Below are 21,068 nucleotides of genomic sequence, written 5' to 3' on the forward strand. Positions count from 1 at the left end.
AAAGTAAGAAAAAAAATGTATCCAAACAATGTGTAAAGTTAAAAAAAAAACGTGTCCTGCCCCGACTGTCCGCTCCTTCCGTGTGCCACGCCCCCTCGTTAACCCCGTGTAGAATCCCCGTTTGATCAGCTGTTTCTGGTTGTTGTCATTAGTCCTCTGTATTTCGTCCACGTTTCAGCTTGTTTCCCCAGTCCAGTCATTGTATTGTCCGTCTGCGTTTTGCCTGCCTTACCTGTAATTAAACCCCGTATTCCCCGATACCCTGACGTCTGCGCCTTTGTCTCCGTTCCGTCCCCGCTCGGCACGACAATATTATTATAATTAAATGTATTAATGGTTTATTATTAATATTAAAATAATGAATAGGAAATCTTTATTTTTTAAATGTATTTTATTATATAATAATATTCACTGTTACTGTCTGTCATTGTCTAAATGTATTTGTACTGTCTAAATATATGTATTCAGCTAGTGTAAACATGCACGATGCTATCACAGCGAATGCGAGGCTGAGACTGAAACTTTACCCTTTGTTTCCGCTGACAAACATGCCACGTGACTCATTTCCCCGCACGTACAAGTTATCTTAGGTCAGCGTTCACGGTTTCACTTCTGAGATTCAGATCGAGCTCTAGGTAATTTTTTTTTCGAACTGGTTGCTTCGACTTTTAAGAAATTCGAGTTCTAATGAGTTTGAGGACTGAGGTACCACTGTATTATAATCAGCACTTTAATGCCTTCTCTATAATGCATTGTAGGTATCAGCTTTATGTGTAGCGATGCATATTTCACTCACGTTTATAATAATATTTCCCAATCAAAAATCATCTCAAACATTACGTTAAAAGTGGTTTGAGCTTCATAGCAGCACCTCCACGTTGACCGATAAAACTAAGTCCACTTGGTTTTATGCTAACATCAGCTAAAGTGTATAGGGCAGGTTTACTACCGTTCCATCTCTGGTGTATCGATCAGCTTGCTATTCCATGAATCCATGTTTAGTGCCAGTGGGTGGTGTGAATTTCTGGATGGATAGACGAGGGGAGTGTAATTACTTGCACTGGATGCACTGTAAATTAAGCTAGTCGATGAGAGTGCTCCTTTACGTTAAAAACTTCAGGTCAGCACGGAGTACTGGCTGTGAACGTGCCAGCAAAAGTTACTGCATCCCCATGAAGGGTCAGCCACTGATGGCTCTGCAGTGAACTGGCACTGCAGAGCTTGCTGCAGGCTGAGGCTCCATTATGTTCATGCCCCCCACACCGAACCACGTTTCTAATTTTGCACCGATTCTGAGTCACAGCATGCTACAATTATCAAGAATCCTTTTTAATGCTAAGGACATGGTTGCCCAGTCAGTAGCTTATGGTTCTGTTTTAAGTCAATGAGGTCACAACAGGAGGAAGCACTCAGTTCAATTTGCAAGAGAAGAGAGTCAATATGTTTTTGGCTTTGACTAATCAGAGCAATCTTATCAGGTATATATTGTAAAACCCCATGACCCATCATCTCCTTAGCAATGACCAGAACACTGCGCTCTACCATTGCAAATGATTATATGCCATTGGTCCGTCAACAATGCAACTCAATCAAATTACCTATAATTGGGTATGAACTCAGATGGCTTACATTCTGATGATCTCACCCTATGTAAAGAATCATCTGGGATCTCTAGTTTCTCCCCACAAACCAAAGACATGTGTTTAAGTGCCGACCCAAACTCTCTATGGTGTTTCCTGCAATGGACCAGCATCCCGTCCATGATGTTCTCCTGCCTTGCACCCTATGCTACCTGCCAAAGCCTCCAAGCCACCCTGGACTGGATAAGTGGTTAGAAGATAGTTGGATGTTAGGATTAGGGTTAGGATTAGGGTTAGGGTTAGAGGTCATATTTTCTCTCTTCTGCCAAACCAGCTTTAATTCTTCTACTGTGATTTGGCTGTTCGTGCTGGACCTCCCTCAGTCAGGCAATAGAGCATCACCTTTGTGTCCCCTGCCCAGGTACCATACCACCACTGGTAAAGACGGTGAATGAAATTACGGACAACATGGTAAGCAACGAGGGTCTGAAGATGATGGTGACCATCTCCTGCATTCTGGTGGGCATCGTCTTGCTGTTCGTCCTTCTGCTGGTGCTGAGGAGAAGGAGGAGAGAGCAGAGGCTGAAGAGACTACGAGGTGGGTGCAGAGGGGCTTTCTGTCCTATCACTCTTAACATAAAGATACAACAATTTGGTTGCACCTCAGTAATATGTGCCTTTTCTAACCCACAGATGCAAAGAGCTTGGCAGAAATGCTAATGAGGTAGGTCTGGTACCTTGACACAAAAAAATCACCAAGGCATGATAACTAGGAGACTATGGTTCCTAGGTGGCTCTACACTGAGGTGATTCATGATGAAGTTACATTGTAAAAGCTTGGTCAGGAGGATCAATGACTCTGGTGTGTTACAGTAAGAACACAAGGACACCGGACACAATGAACAAGCAGCAGCAGACACTTCGAATGCACATAGATATCCCCAGGGCCCAACTTCTCATAGAGGAGCGAGACACGATGGAGACAATCGGTAAGTCCCGCCTCTCTCCACTGTGACACAACCGCATCTCAGCATACCTTTGGCTTAGAGCTTAAAGCAAACTGCTGGACAAAAACAATGTTACTCAAAAGGTTAATGAAAAATGTGATTCCGATAAACAGATGCAGTTTGGTATATTACAAAGTCAGCCTTGTGCATGCGACAGCAACATGCTTCAGTAACCCAGCTTAAAGCAAGAATATCATAGTCTGTGCTCACAAAAGAGTGAGTTCACAAGAACGTTCTTTAATGGAACTTGGGGCCATTTACCCTCTACTTAGTACTCTTTATAGGTCACCCAGAAATATCTTTAATTTCCTTTTTTGGTGTTATCTCTCACATCGCCTCAAAAGGTAAATGCGGACATGGGCAAAAGCATACAAATGAGAAACTGACAAAAATAACTGTCATACACCATTCTTTAGTCTATATAACCCAAACCCTAACTCTAACCTTAAATGCAACCCAAACCCTAACTATAACCTTAAATGCAACCCTAACCCTAACCCGAAGCATTAAGGCAACCCTGACCGTTGGTCTAACCCTTACGGAAATCCTGATGGGATTCAAATCCACTGCAACCCCGACAGTTCTTTTTATTATCCAAAATATATGCAGATCCACAGACTTGGACAGTACCAAATGAAGGACTGCAGACTGTGGGAGTGAAACCTACCAGATTGCGGATTGCATTGATTCTTTTCTTAATCCATAATATTAATATTTTCCCAATGACACTAAATGTGATCTATGTAATAGAATGTGGACATTGCAATAAAAAAATATACTGGAAAAACTAAACATTCAATCCAAATTAGATTCCAGCAACATCTATATAATATTTTCAAACAAAACAAAATGATGGCCTTAGTCACAGTTTGTTACTGTGGGAACTAACCATCTTAGGATCTCAGGTTAGGAAACACAAATACATTGGTTTGGGAGACAGAGGAGTGTTAGGGGCCAGGAATGGATTAATGAAGTTGGTACGTGGGTTCCGGAAGGCTTTAATGTTAATAAATTAAGTTCCATATTTCTTTCTTCTAAAGTCACTTTTCAATCTGCCTGATCCCTAAATAATACATTTACATTGGATGGTTGAAGGTTTTTTTAACCTACCACTTTCTGGAGGTCTAATTCTTTTTAATACCAGTTGATGCAGCTTCGGAAGGAGACATTCCAACCAGCATTCATAATAAAAATGTATATTGTTAATATGTGGTGTGAGATCTGATTAATGACTACCAATATCAGGACTCTTATTTCAGTGTACTCGTTTTTCTCTGGAAAAGTTGGGCTCTGGAACAGAAATGTAAAGGTTCAAGTCTGAAGTGAGATTTGGATTTATGAATAGGTTGATACTGGAGATTATCAGGTTCTCACCATTTTGTGATGCTGTTGATGGTGGGAATATTGCTGTTGTTGCTTTTTTAAAAAAAAAAAAAAGACTCACGAATAGGGGTGTTGCCAATGTCAATAAAAGGTTAGGAGAACAGTTAAAAAAATACTCTAACCTTCACGGAAATCCTAAACCTAACCAAAGGTCTAACCCTTGTGGAAATCCTAACCCTATGGCTAACCCTTATGGAAATCCTAACGCTAAGGCTAACCCTTACAGAAACCATAACCCTAAGGCTATCTCTTACGGAAATCCTAACCCAAGATCTAACCCTTATGGAAATCCTAAACCTAAGTTTAAGGCTAACCCTAACAGAAACCCTAAGGCTAACCCTTACGGAAATCCTAACCTTAACCCTAAGGCCAAGCCTTACAGAAATCCTAAGCCTAACCCTAAGGCTAACCCATACGGAAATCCTAAGCCTAACCCTTAGGCTAACCCTTACGGAAATCCTAAGCCTAACCCTTATGGAAATCCTAAACCTTTTTTCTAGACTGTCCATCATGCAATCTTCTTATTCATTTATCTCTTTGTCAGATGATAGGTCTACAGTCCTGCTAACAGATGCCGACTTCGGGGAGACCTCCAAGCAAAAGTCATCCACGGTCACGCACACCGTGCACTACCAGTCGCTTTCGCAGGCAACAGGCCCGCTAGTGGATGTATCTGATGCCCGACCTGGAACCAGTGAGTCCATGACCCGTGCTCCTGTCCTCAGCTCTGGAGCTCCGTGTCGATCACACAGCGCTACAGGAGCTCTGCCAAGTGCAAGCTGTTTCTGTTGTTCGATTGTTCCCTTTCTATGGCACGGGCAGGGTTTGTTTCACTGCCAGTCTAAGGAGTTAACTGGCAGGTTGACTAACTGAGCTCTCCCACCATAAGAGGTGACATCAATCACCCTGATGGTGGTGACAGTGTCTTCCACATGAATCCAAATGCATTTGCATCACATGAGGTCTATAATTGTTTATTACCAAAGTTATTCATTAGGATTGCAGCCTTAATTAAATTAACGTCTGATTTATTCCAGTCAAATTTGGCCTGACAGGTTGGCACAGCGCAGATTATTGTCCCAGACGGCATGTGTGAAATAAAACACTTAGGCTAATATAGACAGCGGGCACAAAAGCTTGTAACCTAATGATTGTAGGTTCATGTCACAGGAGGTAGCAGTTTTATAGGATATTTGGGTAAGAAGTCATAACCCTATGACAATCTTTAGTAAATGATGAAAACTTCTTTCAATTAAACTGTCAGCTAAACCAATAGATGCAGTGAAGGTGAAAAGTTCTGTACATGGAAGCATGCGCTTTTGTCCAAAGTGACGTACAAGTGAGGATCAGAGAGGAAGTTCAGACCGTTTCCCTGGAGCAATTGGGGGTTAAGGCCCAACCGTAATTTCACTCTGCTATCAACGCCATTTGAACTGACCCTTAGTACGCGATTTTAAGGGCACGTCTTTTCCTAACGACGGACAAGGGAGATGCAAATGTACCGAGCCCAGCGAGAACCTGGGAATCAGGTGACCATAGCATATCTGGCCTTCCAGACAGCTGAACAGTCCATGTGCTTCTCACATTACTATATCCAGTCTGGGTAATGGAATCAGACTCGTCGGTTGAGTCAATGAAAATCAAGGGCAGAGGTAAACCAATATTCCCCTTGGCTCAGGGATGGAATTACAGGTACCACAAAAACTCTACTACCGATGACATCGTTCTCTGTTCATATATATAAAAAAAAAATGCTGTAGATGCGTCCTGGCCTGAATACCATAAAGTAGGTCAGGTGAGATGGACGAAAAAGTAGCCGTACTTAACTAGTTTTCTGCTTTGAAGGTGTTTAAAAAATTCTTACTGAAGTACCAACATCATTTATATAAACCATCCATCTTCCAGCTACTTGTGCCAGTCAGGGTTACAGAGGAGCCTGAAGCCTGGCCGCGAAGCTGATTCATTGCAGGGCAGACACACACATACAAACTATAGGCAATCTTAGGATACCCTTTGGTATAACTTTGATGCTCCACACAGCATGGGAAGAACATGCAAACTCAATAATAATACAGTACCAATCAAATGTTTGGACGCACCTGCCCATAGAAAGGTGCATTTGCACTATTCTCTACATTTTAGAATAATTATAAAGATATCAGCAATGTAAAATAACATATATGGATTGTGCACAGACCAAAAAGTATTAAACAAAAAAATCATTTGTTGGGGGGGGGGTAGCTCTATAGGTTGGGACTCAGAAGGTCGCTGGTTCAAATCCCTGGGTGATCCACCTTTGGGTCCTTGAGCAAGAACCTTAACCCCAATGGCTCCAGGGAATGGCTGGCCCTACTTTCTCTGTTACACCAGTTCCATGAGGTCACCTCCTGGGATGCTTCTCTAGCTGTCCTGTAGGAGGTCCCACACATATGCTGAACACTCATTATCTCATTTTCCTTCACCCTCTGGCCAAACTCCTCCAAAAGTGTCTCTACTGTGTTTAGGTCAGGTGACCAGGCCATGTGATGCGACACTGTCACTCTTATTTTATAGAGAGCTTGGCATCTCCAAATCTTTTGACTGATATAGTATACCTAGCAAAGGAGGGAGGTAAACCCCTAAGAGCTGCAATGCAGAAGTGCTACCCACTGCTACAAACTGTTAATTATTAAACCAGTTATAATTCATTGTATATATGGATATGAGTCAAAAGGACAGACTGCCTCTCCCAAGCAGCCAGACTGCAGGTGTGTATAGTCTGTGTTCTCACTGTCCCTGCAGACCCCACAGCCCGCCGCACAGCCAAAGCCGGTCCCGCCACCCGAAACCGCTACGCCAGCCAGTGGACACTGAACAGGCCACACCCACCCATCTCCTCCCACACTCTGAGCACGGACTGGAGGCTGCCCACGCCACGGGCCACCGGCTCCGTGGACAAAGAGAGTGACAGCTACAGCGTCAGCCCTTCTCAGGACACAGGTGAACCCCCTCCCCGCCCCCAACAGGCAGATTAACCTGAAGTGACTTAAATGCACCTAACAAGCAGCACTCATATTTGGCAGGATATTTGCACTAAAAGTAATTCAAGTTAGAATACACTGCTCAGGCACAAAAACAGCCTCTCCGGATAGATAAGTGAAAAGTTCCTGAGAACTGGAAATATTCCCCACAAGTCCAAGTCCTTAATTCCTGCTCACCCTCACAATGAAATGCACTCTTATGGTCTTATGGCTGAATGCAGTGTGTTATGTTTCTGAAGGACCTTAGTCTCTGAATACTCCACCATGGGTGGTTGCCTCAATGCCTGTTTTAAATATTTCCTCAAAAACCGTATTATTATCATTATTGTGTGTGCTTTTGGGCAATGTAAATATTACATTGTGGGGACCAAATTACTTTAATGTTGGGTTCAATTCTCACAAGGCGAAGCTCAATTCTATAAAAATCTGACTGCAAAAATCTGACTGTTAATGAATATGCCTCCTGCTCAGACCGTGCGCGGAGCAGCATGGTCTCCACGGAGAGCGCCTCCTCCACCTACGAGGAGCTGGCCCGCGCCTACGAGCACGCCAAGATGGAGGAGCAGCTCCGGCACGCCAAGTTCACCATCACCGAGTGCTTCATCTCCGACACGTCCTCTGAGCAGCTGACCGCCGGCACCAACGAGTACACCGACAGCCTCACCTCCAGCACGCCCTCCGAGTCGGGCATCTGCAGGTTCACGGCGTCCCCACCGAAACCTCAGGATGGGGGCCGGGTCATGAATATGGCCGTCCCCAAGGCACACAGACCGGGTGAGCCTCCCCTCTGTGTCCAGATTAAATAATCCTGCCTAGGGACGATTCTACCATTTTTAAGGTGAGGGGCATAAGGGAGGCCATAATTCTTACAGAGGGAAATCCTTGTCATTAGCCAATGATGTATTTTAGTGACAGGGGAAGGGACACTCCGGGGACCAATCAGCATTCAGCTGTGACCAGTGCCCCTGTGGTCCCACCCTGTACATGCCCCAGATCCTGTCCATAGCCATATTTTCCTTGACTTCTTCATTGTTAAATTGCAGGAAGACTAGGCAAGGAATCGTAGGATATATATTAACATCAATTTTATAACTTATGTTTTATCCAAAATATTTATAAATATTACTTAAAAATGTTAAATTAATGCCCTGTATATGTCAGAGTCGGGCCCATCCGACCCTGTCCTGTTCGGTTTTGACCAGCAGGTGGTGTTCCCTCCTCCATCTTTTAGTCCCTTAGCCCTAGTCTGTTTTCCCTTTTCCCCAGACTGGCCCATAGCTCAGTGGGTTGCGTATGGTGTGGTCCTGCATGCGGGAAGCGCTGTCCCCTTGGTTTTTGTTAATGTTCTTTAATAAACCCCTTCTTGTCTTAGAGCCGCTAAGTGGATGGTCACCGTCATTCCTGCCTGCACCATGCCCTGTGTCCTTAGCAATATAGTTTCTGAACGTATTTATAATGTGAGCCAGTCAACTAAGCTGGTGTGTTTTGATATGTTCCAGTCCTGTTTTGTGAGCTCAGCAAAAGCCACGTTGAATTTCTTCCCATTTTATAGCGTCATGTTTGTGTTTGTAAACAGCCCCAAATCCTTGACCACAGGCGCCATCAGAGTAGATAAACTTCCAGCGGTTTTAAACAAGAACTTGCACATTATTACAGTTACTGAGCCAGTGTGCTTTGAAAATCAGCTACCCGTTTCCCAGTGTCACCTTGTCTGTCTTCACGTCCTCTGCCAACTCCTCTGAAAGCAGCCCGTCGAAAGACTGGCCCGCAGGGTACACCAAAGAGGGCCACCAGACTGCCATCTTTGGCTACAGGGGACATTGAAGACTAGGCGATGTTGCAGTGTGAGATTGGTAGGAAAGGCGAGAAGATAGGCTTGGGTTTCGGGCTTTGTTGTGACTTTATGATACAAGAACCAGACTGGACAGGACATGATGAGGGCAAACAGAGGCTACGGTGACATCATCTAGTGGCATTGTCTGATTATACAACACAGCGCTTTAAGGCCACAAAAGGACTGCCTAAGGTCAAAATAAGGTCAGTGGCTGCTTCCTGTTCGCCCTGTGCCCAACTGAGATTGACTGTAAGCCAGCCCTGAGTATACAGAAAACGGGCCCGCTCTCGGTTATATGACATCTGAGCAGAGGTGGACATTTCAGGTCCAGAAAGTTAAAATCCAAACCAGGATTTTGTTTCAACCAACCAGTTGAGTATAAGGAGTCACAGTCACAGTGTACTCAAAAATTTACTTTCTGGACCTGAAATGTCCACCTCTGCATCTGACCGCCCCTGCCTCAGGTTTACAAAGGCACGAGGGGAGTGGGATCAGTATGATATTTGTGTCAGAACATTGATGAGTGAGGTACGTTTAGCTGAATTCTCCCCAAACGAGCTTGATGGGCTGAATGGCCTCCTCTCGTTTGTGAATATCTTATGTTCTTAATGGATGACTAGAGAACTGGAGCCCTGGCGATCTGATTGGCTGTTCCCCAGTGTGACCTCAGAAAATTAATTTAATATTAAATTAAATTAAGTATATTTTTATTTAAATAAATCACTCATGAACCCCACAACCATGTACTGAATAAAGGAATGGATGGATTGATGGACTCATATATGTATATTAAATACCGTAATAACAGAACAGAACTAGGAACGTAATCACAAAGATTTTAAGCAAGGGCGTAGATTTGAGTATGGGCGATAGGGACACGTCCCTACCATTATGGTGGGAATATTGTGTGTGTTTAGTGGGGGGGGGGGGCATTCAGTGATGATTTGCTTCCTACCAGTGCTGAACCCAAACCTACTCCCTTGACCTTAAGCACGCTCTGTTGTCCCAGTTTGGGGGGCAATTTTTTTGGAAAATTGGAATAACGTGCAGTGTTCCTAAAACCCCCAGAATCTAAGGTTCGCCATCATCCTCCCTGAGGTACGTGACTCAGTCAATTTGACAGATGAAGAAGCTACTAGCAGAAAAACCCAACATCTATATTTAACTCAATTAAAGATGGGCATAATTAATCAATTAGACTGCTTTAATAATTCCTATTAAAGGTAACGTAAATTATTTAATTTGTTAATCTGGAATCAATAATTCAGTGGCCAAAGTCACATATAGGACAAGATCTACTGAGATGAATGGTTAGTGTAAAGGATCATCTGGATTTGGGATTCCTCGTTTTGTGCAGCAGAAAAGTACAGTTTGATCGTTGATTCATCCCATAAACAGATTCATGAAAATGCTGGGTGTATCTCTTTAAGAACATGCTCCTCTGTGTGAGGCTGGCAACTGGTCATTAGTTTGACAAATTGCATCTCCAGTCCCTGAGACTTGTGTTTTGAGGAAGCTGCCGAAATTGGGTTCTCTAGAAGACATGCCGGACGTTCAGTTGGAAGTTCCTCGTTAACAGCTTGCATCATGAAATTGTTGATTTGTTTTTTGTAGCAAAACCTCACAGAATAAATGGAAAAAGGGAACAATGCAGAGGAATGATAAAAGCACAATTTAACTGAAATAACTGAAATAATTGTTGGTAGACCACCCATTTCAACTGGCCAAGTAAGCAGAGATCCTAATAAGCAATCTGGTGACCGAGCGTGATGCTTGAAAAGTAATGGTGCAGAAGTACTAGAAGTTTACCTTTTAATTTGTCCTTGTTATTTTCTCCCTTGCCCTGCAGGAGGCGAGCTGGTTCACCTGCCCCCATATCTCCGGATGGACTTCCTCCTAAACCGTGGGCTCCCAGCATCCGGGCGCGAGGCAGCCATGGGCCAAGCCTGCCTGGAGCCTCAGAAGAGCCGCACGCTGAAGCGGCCGGCCCTGCTGGAGCCCACTTCGACTGAGGCGGGGGCGGCGGCGGGGGCGAGTAGCCGTGAGGTGCAGCAATGGCAGCCCGGGACTGCCTCCACGCTGCCGCAGCGGGAGGGGGGCGACCTGGCCCAGGCCGCCAAAATGAGCAGCTCCCAGGAATCACTATTGGACTCAAGAGGACACCTGAAACAGAGCAGCAACCCTTACGCAAAATCTTATACCTTGGTATAACACAGAGCACGGACAGGACTACAGACACGAGAGCTCTGTCGAGAAAAAGGAAGACAAAAAAAAACAAACAAAAAAACACACGCACACAAACGCGGACTATTGAAAACAGAAGCTGTATATATTTCTGACTCCAAATGGATGGTTAACTTTCTTTCTTACGCATTCCTTCCTTTCTTTACCTCTGTCCTTTCTGTTTTCTTTTCTACTTGAGTATTTGTTTATTTTAAAACACTTCACGTGAAGATTGCCAAAATAATTTATTTAAAAGTCGAAAGAGAAAAATAATATTGGAATTATTATAATGATGGTGATGACGACGATGATTATTATACAGAAACAAAAGAAACGTGTGAAAAAGAGAAGAAGAGGAAACTGGACCATTTGGTAGGACAACTGCTTTTTTTTGGTCTGAGTGAGATGCTCTGGGTAACAACCAGATTTTCTATCAAGACAAGTCTTCACGTGACATGAGGCATTTGTACGAGCAAGAAGAAGTTCCACTAACGCAAGATAAGCCGCCCTACTTGTCCAGTCTTCTCAGATTGTTGAGTCTTTTAATCAATTTCCTATGATTGCATGGGAACTGGCGAAGGTGATGGCTGGAAATCCCACTGAGAATTTTGTCACATTATGAAATTATAAAATGTGAAGATTTATTATATATATAAATATATATATGAATATATATAAAAGAAATCAATTTATTTGTGGATATTACAGGGAAAAAAATTTGATTTGGTTAATAAAGTCCTTAGTCTTGTTTGCACAAATCTGGTTTTAATTAGGAAATGGAGGCAACTGGTGGTTATTTAGCAGTGCCCCCCTCCCCCAAACGGAAACAGAGCAGGCGGCCGCGTGATCGGACCGAGGTCATGAGCACGCACCGGCGCGCAGACGTTCTGCAATAATTTATCCAGGTGTTAATGGTTTATGCACAGGTCACCCACTTGGTAAGTGGCGTTTCTTTCTGCGTGGGTGCCGCTCGCGTGCACTGGCGTTCCTTTCAAGACCAAAGAAGCACCTCGACTTTGTCGACCACTCGCGGTCAAGCCAGCAGTAAGTCAGGTGGGGTTGGGGGGGTGATGTCAGTTCCCCCCGTCTTTTAACGTCACTGCGTCGCGACGCCTCTCCTCTGTCTTGGCGGAAACTGTGACAATCCAGCGAATATGTCCTCCACCCCTGCCCAATACCATACCCCAAAAATCCTAACTGCAACTATACTCCAACTGTCATCGCTGTCATGCACAACCAGCCCTTCCCTTGCAGAAGACAGGTGAACACCTGAGGGTAGACGATGGCACGATCATAAACGTTTTTTAATGGAGTTGTTCTATGAGAAGTTTTCGAGATGAGCCCAGCAAGAACCGTGGTATCTATCACGCTGTGGTTCCCTTTTGAAAAAGCTCTCTCGTCCCATCGACGGACGCGGTAGTTAAATCTCAGCCAACAGATGGCGCCATGTGGTTATCAGAAGTGTTATTTTTTGCAGCGTGAATGTCAAGGAGATGCGTTAACACTCTGCGTTGAAGCGAAACCATGACAATCTTAAAGGGAGGATCCGGAACAGTGATAATGACGCTGTTTCTGGCTGTGACCGTACAGAAAGAACTGAGTTGTTATTCAGCATTGAGATAAGATAATGTCAGAGATCAGTTGATTACTTTTGCACTGGCCTCTTACTGCCTGCAGAGGGCAGTGTGACAGAATAATGAAACTTGTCACTACACTGGCCTTTCACTATGCCTGAAGAAGAGGCTGAAATCGTTGAATATGCCTCGGTGGAATGCTAAGAATGTTGTTTTGGTGCAATACTAGGCCCTTTGTTCCTTTACCAAACATGATGTGTGTGCACACATTAAGTGTAACGTTCCACAGAAAACAAGAAGCTCTACCCACGAATATCACCATGTAGAGCATTAAAAAATCAGCAGACACTTTGTATTCATAATCTGTATTGTGTTTTAAAACTTGAAGATGTTTTAAGATCCAGTGCGTTTTCTCCTTTTCCGATATACATTAAGTGTGTTGGTGTGTATATGTATGCACACATATTAAAACATTCAGCATTACCTGACATTTGGCTACTCCAAGAGGGAAGACACTTTTCTGAATGATTTTCAAAGTTAAAGGCAGAGAGGGAGACAGCAATTTGCCATTCCATGATGGCAACAATGTTCTAAAATGTGTCTCCTTTGCCATCGCTGTAGCAGGATTCCAGTTTGGGTATTTTACAGGCATACTGGTGGACCGCCTTCAGTTTTTGTCAGGATGGAATGAAATTTGAAAAAGCAGGGGCACCAACAATAAAATGTTTTCTTTTTTTTGTCTTTGCTCCACTTATCCTGAAAGGAGGTGTGTACCACACTACTGGATGTGAAGGGTCATTCTCCGAGTAAAACGTAACCTGCAAATGTGAGGCGTCTCTGATTATCGGCGACCCCACATGGAGACCCCACAAATGATATGCATTCAATTGAAGGTAAAGGGGTCTCACCATTATCCAACATGTCTGTCGTACACCAACCCCCTCATGATTGCAGTGGGAGTGAAGATCTTGTTCCACATCTAACAGGAACACAGCTAGCCTGTCTAGAAGTGGCACTGGTGAGCGAATTGAGCGTGCTGACATAAATAGCAGCCCTTTGCACAATGATGTGACTTAACGTCGTTTAATAATCGCAATGTTAGGTCATTAACTACAAATTAGAAAAACGGCATGTAATTCACTGAGATGATGCACATTTAATGTGAGATCAGCAGTCTCCCTATATACTGACAGGGACAATCCAAATGGGACAATATACTAGGTGTATTTTAACCCCCAGTTAGCTAAAAGTGAGCACCCCTAGGATTAGCACTTTGTTTTTATAACCTGCCCGTGGACAAAAAAATACCCATCGGCAGAAATGGTGGATTTCCCCATTTTCCACGGTTCCTAAATCACTCTATTGATTCCTGAACTCTTGGAATGTCAGGAAATTGCTCCTGTGAACCTTTATCTCCAATATGGGGTTAGGCCAGTGGTGGGGTGGCAAGGATTTATTTCATATATATATATAACTGTATTTACTACCCCCCCCCTCCCCCCAACTGAAGCACACAACAAGGTAGGCTGGTGTTTGAGATTTACACTCTGCCTCTCTTGCGTTATTAACCGCCATCATAAATAAACTTTTGCGCTCTCTCATCTGCTCTGCAAAATAAAGATGCCCCCCCCCCCCCCCCAAACCCTGCCGGCTGCCCCACCCCCACTGCAAACTGCACTGGTTAACAGACAGGCATCTCTCCTTTTCCCATTAATTAGCTTGCTATTAATCGCTATCACATTTCCTGCAAGTTTTATGGCCACGTATGCACAGGGGAGCCTGCGATTCCCTCCAAGAGGATGGGAACCCGACGTGGACCCCAGTACCTTTCCTGTCTATAATCGCTTGTAATATTAGACGTGGGATAACAGAACCCTTCGTGACACTAGATCCCACATTTTCCGCCATTTTTGTCTTTTATTTGCAATTCTTTTGTACATTTCTGCAAAACTCAAGTGCTCTACCTGTTTTTTTTTTCACTTGTTTTCATCCACTGTAAAGTCTCATTTCCATTCCTTGCATAGACATTATTGTGACAAAGGGACCGCTTGAAGGAGTGAATGTCAATGAGCGCGTTACAGTGGGAGGGGGTGGGTGGGGGCGGGCCGGGGATGGGGCTTGGTGGGGGTGTAAGTAGGCCACTCTACCCGTGGAGTCGGTAAAATAGTTTTTTAGTTTGCCTGCTGTGGGACAAGGTTGTCATCTCTCTTATGTTCCATTCTTTCATACATGTTGATTCTGTTATTTTACTGTACGGATACTTTCTATTCAGTAGAATTCCATTTGGAAACAAAGGGGCTACTGATTGTTTCCATTTGAGACATGCATTAAGTTACATCGTTCATAACGGAATTACAACAGAATGTTGAGTGTATACATTGTGTTCTGAATATTTCAGTCTCATGTTTTAGACACTTCTCTTGGGATTCTGAGTTTACTCTCCGGACACTTAAATCAAAGGAAATGTTTTAAATACTGCTCAAAAGGTTAAAAAAAGAGAAAAAAAAAGAAAAAAAAACAAATTTTAAGGAACATATTTATATACAGTAGCAAACCAACTTTGTTGTTGAAATAATAATAAAGAAAATTCCTAAAATAACATTGTGTGAATTAGTCATGGTTTCTGTCACATCATTGTGGTCATGATTCATTATAATAAAACACTCGTTCTGCTTTTTCAGTCATCTATTAGAAGCCTTCAATTTTTTATATTTTTATAAGCATATTCATATACACTATGTCACATGATACAAGACAAAGGGCTCAAAAGCAGGCGTTTCCTGAACAAAAACGAGTTTATTGAACTGAACAGGAGCAGGGAAATAAACAAGACTGTAAGGGGACAAAACAAGAAGTCGAGTACAGGGAAAGACACAGGCATGGAGGACGAACCAAGGAGACCGAATGCAAGAGTGGACACACAGAACCAGGACAGGACACTGGACAGGACAGGACAGGGCACAGCAGGACCGACAGGATACATGGGACAGACACCACACAAAACCATAGGGGTTGAGACAACAGACAGGTCAGGACAGGACATATGGCACAAAAATGGACAAGGAACAGACAGGGGCCAGACCAGGTATCAACAGGACAACAGACAACAATGAGGAGCAGCGAGCAGGAGAGACTGAGACAGACTGAACACACCACACCTCAGAACACCAGATGGACAAAACCCAGGACATGAGACAAGACACATGACACAACTAGGGGCATAGAAGAGAGCAAGGCAAAACCAGGGACAGCTGAGAGAACATCCAACAAGACACAAACCAGGACTGAGCAGACAAGTAGAGAAACCACAAGGACAGGGATGGAAACACAGGAGAGGATCACAGGGGACACAGGCTAGGACATAACCAAGGCAGAACGGGGACCCAGAACCGGGAACAAGGCATGACCAGAAGGAACAAGGAATGTCCGGAAAGTCTCCCCGGGAAACTGGGAGGTGACCCTGGGATGCAAACCCAACTAAGCCTGTTCATAGGCAAGGTAGGGTCCATTCAGACCACAGGACCTAAGGACCTCGGAAGGCCAGCAAAGATGGATGGTGCCAAGGGACTAGCGGGGCAGGAGCAGGAGGGCAAAGAGGGAACAGTGTAGCTGGAACAGGATGGTGCTGAAGGAACTGTGGCGCAGGAACAGGAGAGTGCCGAGGAAATTCTCCCTCAAGCCTCAACAGGAGAGTCACCCAGGCGGGCAACATGAGGCAAATGAGAATCGGGGTGACTGGCATGGATATTGTACCCTCATCTCCCTCTCTGGGAGATGCAGACTCAGCTATCCCCTTTTTGGGGCCCCAGCTGACACTGCTGACTGCACTGGGACCTACTGTAGAATTGGGTGGGTGCAGACTTCGGGCTAAGGTAGCAGTCACAGAGAGGGACTTAGGGCAAGGCCCAGGCGGTCCTGTTCTAAGTCTTCCAGTGAGGCATCTTCCAGGTTGACCCAACCTGGTCTGGCAGAAACCAGGGCGTCAGGCATGGGCCGGGGACTGATCTGCAGGGGACAAGGAGGCCATCAAGGTGATCACAAGAGGCTGCAAAGCGGGCGCCAAGACAATGATAGGAGATGACGAGGCAGGAGCCAAGACAATAACAGGAGACAATGAGGCATGTGTCGACAGGATGCCAGGAGGCAACAAGGTGGATGCCAACGGGACACCAGGAGATGAAGAGGCAAGAGCCAACAAGACGACAGGAGATGATGAGGCATTAGCTGATGGGACAACAGGAGAGACGACGAGGCAGGAGTCAAGTGGACATCAGGAGGCAAGCAGAGCATAGCCAGGACACCTGGAGGCAAGTAGGGCATAGCCAGGACACCTGGCGAGACCACTGGGGTTCTCTGCAGGATGGCACAGCTGCTACGAGACCGGGTGCAGGCAATGTGGTCCCTCTTGGGCCAGAAGCCGGGGACTCAGGAGGAGCAGCCTTCTTTGAACCAGGAGCCTCAATGGAGTGATGATCCACTGAGCAGTCAAATGCTTGACTATCCTCTGCATGTTGGTCAGTAAGCGCTGCAGTGAGGCGTGGGCTGAGTGGCTTCATGCCGTGGGGACACAGCGAGCAGAGCAGCTTCACGCTACAGGGAGAAGACGTGCTGAGTGGTCTCATGCTGCAGAAAGGCGGCAGACTGAGCACCTGCATGCTGCGGAAATGCTGCGGGCTGAGCGCCCTCACACTGTGGAGAGGTGGCAGGTTGAGCGGCTTCACGCAGTCAAGAGACAGCACGCTGAGCGGTCTTATACTCAACTACCCCCCGCATGTTGGTCAGTAAGCACTGAGCCTTCTTTGCCTTCTGGAGATCTGTGTCTGGGTTGAGTCTTACCAGCACCTTCCCCACTTCTCAGAAGAGAGCCGCCGACTCAGGGATCCTCTAGACCGTGGGATTAATCCTCCACTCCAGATGGGCATCCAGGAGCGATACAAAATCCGCTGCTTGAAGACAGGGTGCCTCCCGCGGTGCCGGAAACCCCTTTGGTCCTCATATCCAAGGCAGATCCAATCCATTTGTTAAAATATGCCTACCATCTAATAGCTTTGTTATTCTTAGTAAATGCATGGATAGGCTATATTTGTGCAATATGCTGTTTTCTTCTTGGACAAGAACAAAGTCATATATTTGGTGGGAAAGTACACAATCCTGGAACAACACTGGCTGGCGACACAAGTTTAGAATGAGCAGGGAAACTTTCCTCTACATCTTCCAGATATTAAAACCTGTCCTACAGAAGTGGGGAACACGCTATCAAAAACCCTTGTCCGTAGAATATCGTGTAGCAGTGACATTATAGAGACTCTCCACCTTCATTGAATCTCTCACTCTTTCTGATCTCTTTGGCATAGGAATTTCTACTGCCTGCATGATAACTAGAGATGTAGATAAGGCCATTTGTACAGTTATACAGCCAAAATATACTGAAGTCTCAACAGGTAATAACTTGAGGGATGTGGTGAATGGTTTCAGAGACAGATGGCACTCTTGATAGCACTCATGTACCCGTCATAGCCCCACATATTTCTGAAGCAGACTTCCAAAATAAGGGTCATTATTCTGTCTTACTCTAGGTTAAACTTGACCACAAGCTCAAGTTTTGGGACATTAATGTGGAGTTACCGAGAAAAATTTATGATGCAAGGGTGTTTGCAAATTCCTTGCTTTTCCGTAAAGGGTTGTGTGGGAGGTTTCTTCCTCCATGAATTGAGGATCTCCAGAGGGTTTCTATACTTTTATGAATCATAGTTGATTCCACATATCTGTTGCCATGGATTCAGAAACCATATCCAGAAGGGCAAGGGATGACAGGGGGAAGACGACAGTACAGTACAGTTGAAGGGGCTTTTGGAAGGCATAAGGCTTGTTGGTGTCGCTTCCTTAAACGGAATGACTACAGTATCAGCATCATAAACCAAGTGATTGCAGCATGCTGAATACTATTCAACATTTCTGAGCACAGAGGAGAGGGACTGGAGCCTCACCTGCTGGAGAATGTGGGGGACGATGGGGTAGATATGCAACAGGTACTGGCATGTACAGTCGTGGTCAAAAGGTTTGTGTTTCGCACGCTTTGCTGCTTCAGCATTTTTAGATAATTCTTTTACGTGTTTCTGTGATATACTGAAGAATGATTATAAACATTTCACAACTTTCAAAGGCTTTCCTTGGCAAATACATCAAATTTATTCAAAGAGTCAATATTTATACTGTTGACTCTTCCTCATAACTTCTGCAATTCACTTTGGCATGCTGGATATCAGCTTCTGGGCCAAATCCTGACTGATCGTGATCCATTCTTGCCTTGTTAGTGCTCAGAGTTGATCACAATTTGTGGGTTTCTGCTTGTCCATCCCCTTTTTGAGGATTAACCACAGGTTCTCAAAGGAGTTTAGATCTGGGGAGTTTCCTGGCCAGGGATCCAAAATTTCAGTGTTATGATCTCTGAGCCACTTCAGTACTTTATATTCATTTCTGGTAAGAAATCATGTAAAAGTAAAGTCAGCTCACTAATGAGAGCTAGCAAATTAGCAAAAATACCTATTTCATCATCACGGAAGTCAACACTGCCTCCCTCAATGACATCAAGTGGGCTAGCACAGCGTGATGTCCCCAAGATGGTATCCAGCTCATCATAAAACAAGCACTTGATGTTGCTTGATTGCCCACCACCTCTGAGTTTATCTCGAGCTTGAGTGTACTGCCGCATCATTTGTTTTACCTTGTTACGACACTGGAGAGGGGTCCTTGTAAACCCTCTAATTTTCATTTTTTCCAGAGAACACAAGGAATATATTTGTGTTTTAATGTGACATCATTAATTGAGCTTTGATGTAGTCCTTGCTCCGTATCTCAAAAGCAGCAGTCTCTTCCTCTGTCCACACAACCCCGCGTGCCGCCATGTTGGTTATTTACATGATTTGTTTTTCGAACTTTGCTGGGACATCGGCAAAGTCTGGCCCATCATGGGAGCCAAAGAGTTCTGGGGAAATAGCAGTCGGAATAACAACCACACTGGTGCACTTTGTGTTGAGGTCCGAGTGTTCATTTGCAGCATTCACATAGGCTCATTTTGCATGGGAACAAGAGTCCACTTCAATCTGTTGAAACGGGCCAAATGTGAAAACACCCTTAGTGTTACTGAGAAGAACCATATATACTGGTATCAGTTAAAATTTACGTGTTGGTGCACCACGACTAGATCTTCAAAACACTATGATTGTGTGTGTTCTGTATGTAGCCTGTGATGGACTTTATTGCTGACTTGTTTCTGATATTTACTTAAGTACATTACATAAGTAACAGATAAGTCTTGTTTTGTTTTCTGAATGATGGTCTGAAGCCAAATGCAACCCGGTGAATTGCTGGTTTGACTCCAAAGAGATTTTTATGATGCCTATCATCTAATTCCTGTATGTTGCTCCTTCCGGCAGAAAATAAGAGCTCACATCCTCATTTGACTGCTAGCAGAGGTAAGATATTGGTGAAGCACATGGTACAATTCGCAATTGAATTGGAATAGACATTCCATTGTATATGTAGGGCTTCATTAACAAGTGAAACAATTACATTATGAAGCTTTGCATCTGGACTGTAAAGCATTTCCAATCCAGAGTATCTGGCCTGCTTAGCAATTTCAATGAGTCTGTTTGGGTTATAGTGAATTCCCATTACAAGGCTTATCAATGATCCATTTGACTGCCATAAACTGAAGTTTAAAGATTATAGACGCAGAGAGTCATGTGAAAGAATATTGTAATATTTTGAGGGGCAGAACTATAGCTTTTGATTTGTAATAGCTCAGTGTTTCATGAATAATTCCAGATACCCTGAATCTATGGAGACATAGAGTTATACAAGTTATAATCAAAAGTCACATCTAAGTATTTATCTGATAGATGCCAAAGCCTCTACATGAATTATTTTTACCTCTAACATCTTAATCAGTTGTTGCTGTTTAACTAGATCTATTAATTACTGAATGGGACTTTTAGGACTTTGTACTTTTTTGCATGCAAAAAACTAATAAGTATTTTTCAGAAAAGAAGTTTGTGTTTTTGTGGCACATTATTTTTCCTGACAAAATCAGTGCGAATTCTTTCAAGCTATTTGAGAAAACACGTGTGCAATGTTCTCAGCCAGGTAATAATTCCCCCTGAAGAAGATTCCCAGAGCCTCATGCCCTAAGGAGCCTGGAAATTGGAATCAGTTTGCACACTGTAAACCTCATATGTAAAGATTGACCTGTGGGGTATGCAGAACGTATTCAATTCTGGGATTCAGTAAAGGTCACCGTGCTGTTTAATTTCCTCAACATGCGGCACTCTGGTGGGTCGTACTTGCCACCAGTTCAGCTGATGACAGCCTTAAGCCCTCGAACACCTGCGATCCCCAATAAGCCTCCTGAGAGTTATCCAAACCCAAATCACTTCGAAAAAGCTCCA

The 21,068-nt window shown here is 44.2% G+C and overlaps 1 protein-coding gene across 2 annotated transcripts in view; it reads left to right on the forward strand.

The window, feature by feature from the left end:
• The window catches only part of dscamb (Down syndrome cell adhesion molecule b), a 160,098-nt gene extending 145,856 nt beyond the window's left edge, over positions 1–14,242 (forward strand). For both annotated transcript variants that reach the window (XM_072701300.1, XM_023813788.2), the window contains exons 27-33: positions 2,002–2,178; positions 2,274–2,304; positions 2,454–2,569; positions 4,515–4,664; positions 6,752–6,949; positions 7,462–7,764; positions 10,674–14,242. In XM_072701300.1, coding sequence (XP_072557401.1) covers positions 2,002–2,178; positions 2,274–2,304; positions 2,454–2,569; positions 4,515–4,664; positions 6,752–6,949; positions 7,462–7,764; positions 10,674–11,035 — 1,337 coding nt within the window. In that variant the 3' untranslated portion in view covers positions 11,036–14,242. The remainder of the gene's footprint in view (positions 1–2,001; positions 2,179–2,273; positions 2,305–2,453; positions 2,570–4,514; positions 4,665–6,751; positions 6,950–7,461; positions 7,765–10,673) is intronic.
• Positions 14,243–21,068: the final 6,826 nt, after the last annotated feature.

Source organism: Paramormyrops kingsleyae, chromosome 17 (genome assembly GCF_048594095.1).
Source record: "Paramormyrops kingsleyae isolate MSU_618 chromosome 17, PKINGS_0.4, whole genome shotgun sequence".
NCBI classification, from domain to species: Eukaryota; Metazoa; Chordata; class Actinopteri; order Osteoglossiformes; family Mormyridae; genus Paramormyrops; species Paramormyrops kingsleyae.